This window comes from Triticum dicoccoides, chromosome 3B (assembly GCF_002162155.2).
Source record: "Triticum dicoccoides isolate Atlit2015 ecotype Zavitan chromosome 3B, WEW_v2.0, whole genome shotgun sequence".
Taxonomy (NCBI): Eukaryota; Viridiplantae; Streptophyta; class Magnoliopsida; order Poales; family Poaceae; genus Triticum; species Triticum dicoccoides.
Window position 1 is genome coordinate 789,626,801 of NC_041385.1, and position 7,496 is coordinate 789,634,296.

General features: G+C 43.1%; 1 protein-coding gene across 1 annotated transcript; it reads right to left on the bottom strand.

Annotated features, from left to right (window-relative positions):
• Positions 1–5,217: 5,217 nt before the first annotated feature.
• LOC119282270 lies at positions 5,218–7,437 on the bottom strand. The gene is made up of 3 exons (XM_037562555.1): positions 7,291–7,437; positions 5,732–5,929; positions 5,218–5,527 (listed from the first exon to the last, which is right to left on the bottom strand). The coding sequence occupies exons 1-3, from the start codon at positions 7,308–7,310 to the stop codon at positions 5,434–5,436; spliced, it is 312 nt and encodes a 103-aa protein (XP_037418452.1). The 5' UTR covers positions 7,311–7,437; the 3' UTR covers positions 5,218–5,433.
• Between the last annotated feature and the right edge of the window lie 59 nt (positions 7,438–7,496).

The following is a 7,496-nucleotide window of genomic DNA, read 5'->3' on the forward strand; positions in this document are numbered from 1 at the left end:
CTTATAGAGGTATTTCCAAGGCGAATGTGGGAAAGGGAGAACATGTACTTTTCTGGAAGGACATGTGGGGAGAGGGAATACTGGCTGAATCATATCCTCGCGCCTTCTCCTACGTCATAAATGAGGACCCGTTTGTCAAAGATTACTTGGGCATCACGAATCTACAAGCGGCGTTTCATCTACCACTCTCCCCCCAGGCGCACGCAGAACTACGACAGCTACAATCTGAGGTTATGGACATCCAGCTCTCTAATGAGCTTGACCAGTGGACATACATTTGCGACACCAGCATCTACACTAGAAAACAATACTATACATTCTACTTTCGAGAAATTCAAGCACATGAAGCCTTCGGATGGATTTGGAAATCGAAGTCAACCATGAAAATCAATGTCTTCGCGTGGTTGCTACTCTCTGACCGCCTCAACACTAGGAACATGCTCAAACGACGACATTACAATATTGGAGAGGTACACGATTGCATTCTATGTGGATTACAAATCGAAGAGGCGTTGGAGCATCTATTCTTTGAGTGCCATTTCAGCGCTGACTGCTGGTCCCACATTGGTCTCTCTTGGCTCCCGGGCAACACAAGATTACACAACATCTCCAAAGCCAAGGAAGACTGGAATAGACCTCTTTTTATGGAATTATTTTTGTTGGCTGCTTGGAGTATATGGAAGGAGCGCAATAACAAGCACTTTAGAAGGATCATACCCTCCAAAACCTCCTGGTTAGATAGACTCAAGGCGGATTTCTCCATGCTCATCCATAGAGTTAGGGAAGAACAGAAACAATACATTCCACACATACTCGCATCCTTGTAAGCTAGCACCTGTATCCCACCCCTCAAGAGGGGACGGATTGTAATTACCATGTACAGTGTCACTAATTTAACTTAATATATATTACAGTGGGAGGTACTCCTACTGTTTCTGGTCAAAAAAATTAGCGTAGTATGTGCTTGCTTGACTGAATATCAATATGCGTTTATTTTGTGTCAATGCCATGCTAGTGATTTACTCGTGGATTAATTTAATCGAGAAATTGCCTATTTACTCAACAGAAAAGTGATGGTCCTGGCTGCATCCACAGACAAAATTAGGGCTTAGAGCACACATGCCTGCATAGCGTCTGGATGAGTCCGCGGACGTATAGGGGTCAAATTATGCCACTCCGGTTATAGATGCTCTAAGGATTTTTCATTTTTATGATCAACAATCTTTTCTTTTATTTCTTTAGAGTAAGAAATGAGAAGTAAGTTAGCATATCTAATCCATATAAGTCCAAGTTGTCCACATATTAATGACATAGCATACTAGTACGACTAACTATTGTACAAATGAGCTATTAGGTTGGCTATAGTTAGCATGGCAACTTCATATAGCCGGTTGTTGGCTATATTATTAACCATGCTGTAAACTCAGTCAGAGCTGGCATGTTGAACTCATTCATTGGCTTATGGATCCCCGTCATCTTCATCCATAACTAGCATGAGGGTAGGGCTAGGTTGTCCAAACCAGGAACAAGAATTTACAGTACACGGGCAAAGTGGGAGAACGGGGACATGGGGAGTATACCTCGACGCATTCCGTGCATCACTAGTCACCGGAATCGATGTGTCACTCCAAGCAACATCGTTGGTAGAGAGAGGAAGCATGGTGGGTGTCCCCTATGCCTACAATCTAGTCATGTACTTCTCCATCAATATCACCTACCAAATCCCGGTTTAGAGGTTGCGGCAGTAACCCTAACACATCTTCATTGTTGGACAAGATGTTGCGATAGAGTGGAAAACAAGGAAGACGATGGGGCGAACAGAAATCGTGCCGCCATCTATCTCACTGTGAAGAACAAAAGCATTTCCCCTGTCTTAGTTGCACAATGATTCTACTCCCTTGGAATGACTTTGAGTTGCACTTGCGTCCGAGGAAATAACTGTGAAAATAGGGTGGAGCCTGCTAACGAGAGTTTCTTATATTTTGTGGCTCCTCTGTATACTTTAATGGACGGAGCATATATGTACGATTGCCTATATTTATTGTATGATCATGCATTTTCAAGAGCAGTAAATTATCTGAAATAACACCTTTTGACGAATCGGGGCTAATTAACATGCCTACCAACCTTTCAGTAGGGTCATGCTTATAAAGCTCAGAACGCGCATGCCTGCCTCATATCCTTGCATGTAGCCTTCTTATATACACACTCTTGCCTACATAGCCCCTTTTACCATGGCTACCAAAGGCGATCAATATCAGATGTCCAAAACAGTAGTGGTAATAAGTATGCATTGGGAATGAAAGGTGTGCAGAAATACGTTTTTGGCTGGGTCTTTGCTTCCAGTTGCCTCACTTGCTACAATATTAGTGCATTCCAACTTCAAGGTGTTTGGAAATACATCCTCCATGGAGGCGTTCCTTCCATTTGCCCAGCCTCCCGCATGTCTAGAGTATACACGGGTAGCAGAGGTACAAAGCTGGTTGCAGACTTACAGCGGTCCGGTCTTTCACAGTGCGGGTGAGCGCGTGAGTGTTGTGTGGAAAATACCTGTGTGCAGATAGGCAGAAGGAACCATTTTGTGCAAAAGAGTTGTGGTGACCTAGACGGGACAATCATTTTCTTAGGCATGTGCATGCTAGTTAACCACTGAAATAAGTTGGATTACCAAGTATAGGACTTGAACCCAGTTTCTGAACATTCTTTCCTACCACAACTCCGTAGGCAACAACATCAGCATCAGCATGAAGATACAGAAAAGAGAAAATCGACAGAATGTCACAGGCAACAATGCATAGGGATCAAAGCAGCTCAAAACTATAAGCAGAACCAAGCCAGCGGAGACCGGTGGCAAAAGCCATGCCATCTCATGTAAAAAGAAAGGCTTTTACATTTGAAGAATCCTCTTCTGAACAGCAGCAGTACATGGCAAACCCGGCCAAGCATATGCATGTGCTAGAGAAGGGCCTGCCACCGTTGTGGCTTTGACCACTACAAGCACAGCTCCTTGCCCATTCTTTGCCTTGCTTACTTGCCTTATACCCATCCATATTTACATCCCACTAACAAGTACGTATAGCAAACGACAGCGTGCCTGAGGCAAGGGGGGGTGCTGCCTTGTGCTTCACCACCCGCCCGGCCGGCTGTAGTAAACCGGAAAAGAAGAAAACCAAGAGGCGCCTTGTCCTCTATCTTGGAAAATCTCTATTTCGAATCGTCTGGTTAGCCACGGGTTCTCTTCTGTCATAGTAGGCTCCAAAGCAGGGTATATATGAGGGGTACCAGGACCCATTGACAGGAGAGCCTCCGGCTAGCATTAGCTGCAGAGTGTAGGTCAATGGGACAAGATAGTTAGTGAAAGCGGGGACATGATTCTTCGGAAAAAAATGCTACACAAGGTAAATAGGTTTAAAATGGAAGGCTGATCGACTGATCCAGAAAATATATGGTAAGCTTAGGCTGAACAAAATTATCCGATCCATAACTGTCCAAGAAAAATATACATACTAAATAGAGCACTAGAGAAACATACCTTAAGTGGCATAGTAAATCAAACAGATTTCGAGATGCGCATGAGACTTAATAGACAGAAAGCCGTAATCCAGAAATGAATTGTTCCATTTGAATGTTATCTTTGTTGTATTTTATCATGATATAATTAAATTACCTAGTAGTACTAATCTCAATGGACTGAGCTCATCTTGAACTCAAATTACCTGACAGAGGTATAAATAGATGAATGCACAAGCAATTATCAAAGAAAGTAAACCTTGCAAAAATATGATCCAACTCATCAGTTGGGCAACTAAGATCAATATTGCCAAGGTACCAACCAAATGAACTGGATTTATTGTATTATCCACAGGAGCAGAAAATATGACTAGAACAACTAAAACTTGGATGAAGCATCAAAATTCTCCTCCGAGTATGTAACGGTTGAATAGTTACCCCTTTGGACGATGTTTTACTTCCTTTGCCCATATTTTACAATGAATCTTTTGAAAATAACAATCACTGACAAGTACGGATAAAATAAAAGGGGGAAAAGAACTCACATGAATGCAGCGCAGGGGTCACATGCGGCATTCCAGCAGAAGGACCAGTCCTGTTGCACGCTCACTTGGAGGGCGTGCATGGGGGGATCTATTGTGCATATTGGGATTACGTGGAGTATGACGAACAGATGAAGGTGATAATGGATTAGGCGGCGAAGCAGCAGCATGGTTAGACCGGTGATCATTGCCTACAGGCTCAGCAGCTGGCGTCACAGGAACCCTTTTTTTGCCTTGTTGCCATATCTGGGTGTATGTATGTACAGAAATATGTATCGGGATAGGAGCAGGAGTCAAATGCCTATTGTCTTCATGACCATGGTGATGGTGATGATGGCCGTGATGACCATGATGTTGCATTGGTGCTTGACTAGGCGCATCAGAACTGACCCAGCTATGTAAAGAACGATTAAGATAGGAGGAAAGGCTTATCTGCTTTACTCTGCCAAATACGGTGTGGTTCAGACCAAGGTTCCCTTTAGATGAATTAGTAATTGTTTGCGCTAACTGCTTCATCCTTGGTACAGATGGCTAAAAAAATGAAAGACTGATTGAGCCATGCAGCAAATATATAGCAAGCTTAGGTTGGACAGTGGCATCTTTACAAAATTATCCATAGATGGATACCCATGGTCCCATGGATAACAGTCCAAGAAAAATAGCATTCAGGACTACTACGGAGACATTTGCATCCTCAGCATCATTGTCTCCTCTCCCTACGAGTATGCAACAAGAAAGGACTCCCTAAGGGTATGCAACAGGAAGGTATGCGGGAGGGCAGGCGCGCGCGCGCGCACACACACACACACATCAAAGAAGATATAATATATATAGACACGGAAGATAAAGAAATAGAGAACCGAGTTAGCCATCTGCGATTATGCAAAAGGGGTTAAAAAAACGCCATGGCATTGTCTTTCCAGCTTCAAGATGCGAGCAATGCTACTAAGTAACATCAGCAGAGAATAAAACAAAGTGACACACCAAAGGAACAAGAGAAGAGTTTCTACATAACAAGAAACGGTTGTTTGTGTTGACAGCACAAAACTATGCTAACACATTTGTAGGGTCAATACAGGAAATATGGTACACAGGGCATAAGCATAGGCAGAAGGGACATATATATATACATCTATCAACCTAGTATCTGTTTAACACGTGAATATGTATATAAGAACTACAAGTGCATTTTCCATCACATAAACATTTAACAAATAAATATGTATTTTCCACCATAAGCATTTCACAAATACAACTACACTTTCTACACATAAATGTGCTCATTTTAATATCTAGTAATGACACCATGAGGTCAATTTAGTATGTTGCCATCAAAATTTACGCTAGAAAACTGGCTTCTGCAAAACAGATGTGCAATTCTTCAGGCATGCTTGAACATCTTCATGCTTAGCCAATGCAGATAGACAGCCACAATTATCACGGGAAGTGTCAAGGGCACGAGTAGGCAGTAATACCTGGTAAGTGAAAGATCAAAGTAAATGGAATCAACTTCTAACTAGATTCAACTTAGTATACAATAAGGCAGGCACGTAAAAATCTACATATTCTGCTAAATAGTTTACAATAACTTAGTGAAAAGTCCACAATTAAACATCAACTACAAAGGAAAAGAAAAAAAAACAATTTGGTGATCATCCATTTTGTTTTGAAAGCTTTACCTGTCATTTTGGATGGCAGATAGAAGCCAGTTCTCATAAGGCGGAAGCATTTTGGACACAACAGCTGCGTAGAAGAAACCCACAAATAATATGATGCCAAATGCAACAAATGCCAACCCAATCAGCTGATCTCTAGAAAAGTGTATCATCTCTTTGGCCTTCTTGGGTACAGACTGAACCTTCGATGCTACAGAGACACTGAACAAAGGAGAGAATCAGCCAATTTGAACTTTTTATGGAAGAACAGTTTAACCACTGTTACAAATTTCAGTGTCTCTCAGATCAGGACTTGAAAGAGCTCTTGTTGAGATAAATTTAGCAAAACTATACTAAGCAAATAGATATATATAGTACAACAACACAACACGCGCTTACATAGCACTGCTTTGATTTCAAAAAGACATTGAAGTCCTTGAACCAGTCGAATAGTGAATGGACGAATCAGGTTGGTACTTCAGCAACTGACCAGCGTTGGGTGATTGCTTGCCGCACAGGTACACACAAAGTTGCAGCCTCACGCAGCTAGCATATTTAACCTCTGCCAGACTCACCACAATGTGGGGCTGCTACACGACCACGCCTGCCAGTGAGGCAGTGACCCTCACATCCCATCAGCAATCATTAGCCTGTTCTCTTGCTCGCTACATCATTTAAAATATGTCTTTCCTCTGTTTTCATTAGATGCAGAACCATCAAATCAAACGGAAGATCCTTAATATTCAGATCTTCTATTGTTCTAGATGATATAATTGTTTTAGTTTGGGCCTTTCTACTGTACCATCAAGAGAGAGAGGGCAATGACAATCATGATGGGTTGTTACGCACCAGTACATTATGAATGGGAAGCATAAGGAAACACATCACACGTCACACTCTATATGGCTGTAGAAACACCTCAACACCACTGATTTTCGAGCAGAAGAAGGGACACTAGCAATGTAGTGTAATACCAAGGTGTGTGGTTTGGACTTAATTGACCCTAGGGATAAGATTTACGACATAGCAGGGATGAATAGTTAATGTGCTCACCAACCATTCACATGATTGACACTTGTAAAGGAAGCATTGTTCTCTGCAGCCTCCTGTCGCCTCTAACTATGTTATCAACAGAGAGCAGTGACAATAAACGATGGGTTGAACCTATGCAATCTGCTAAGAAATATGAGTGGGAGGCATATGGAAACAAGTCGTCTCAAGGAACCATTAGAGATGTACGACAAAGTAAGATTTAACTATTTGCAAGGAGGGAAGGCAGCAACCAAGCCGGCGCACTTGCAGAGAACCCAAGATAAGAAGAAGACAGTACAGATCTGCCGAAAGTTCTCCAGGACCCGGCAGCGACACGCACATACTGAAAGGGGGGCAAGTAATTTCGCTTTGTAAGACTTGGATCAATTCCAGCCTCTCCTCCTCCTCAACCCACTCTATCTCCTCTTGAGCTCCTAGGGTTCGTGCACATCCAGAAGCAGGAACGAGATTTTTACAGCACATGTTCTCAAAAACAAAAAACGATTTTACAGTACATGAGCAAAGGGGGGAGGGGGACTTGGGGAGGGTACCTCGCCGCCGGCCGCCGCATCGTTTGGTCGCCGGGAATCGATGTGCCGCTACGTTGAGATTGAGATGGGCGCCGTCTCCGGCTCGCCGTCCGGGCCGCTGGAGACGAGGGCGAGACGAAACCGGATAGCAAGACAAACGGGCCGGGCCGGGCCAGAAGCTAACTTAGCCGAGGCCGAGAAAGGCAGTACACACACTTTACAGCAAG

Bases quoted from the DNA above. Each gene is read 5' to 3' on its own strand.
- LOC119282270 (XM_037562555.1), bottom strand. From the start codon at position 7,310: ATGCGGCGGCCGGCGGCGAG. The intron at 5,930-7,290 runs GTACCCTCCCCA...TCCTTTGTTCAG, and splicing joins ATGCGGCGGCCGGCGGCGAG to TGTCTCTGTAGCATCGAAGG. The intron at 5,528-5,731 runs GTAAAGCTTTCA...TTCACTTACCAG, and splicing joins TCTGCCATCCAAAATGACAG to GTATTACTGCCTACTCGTGC.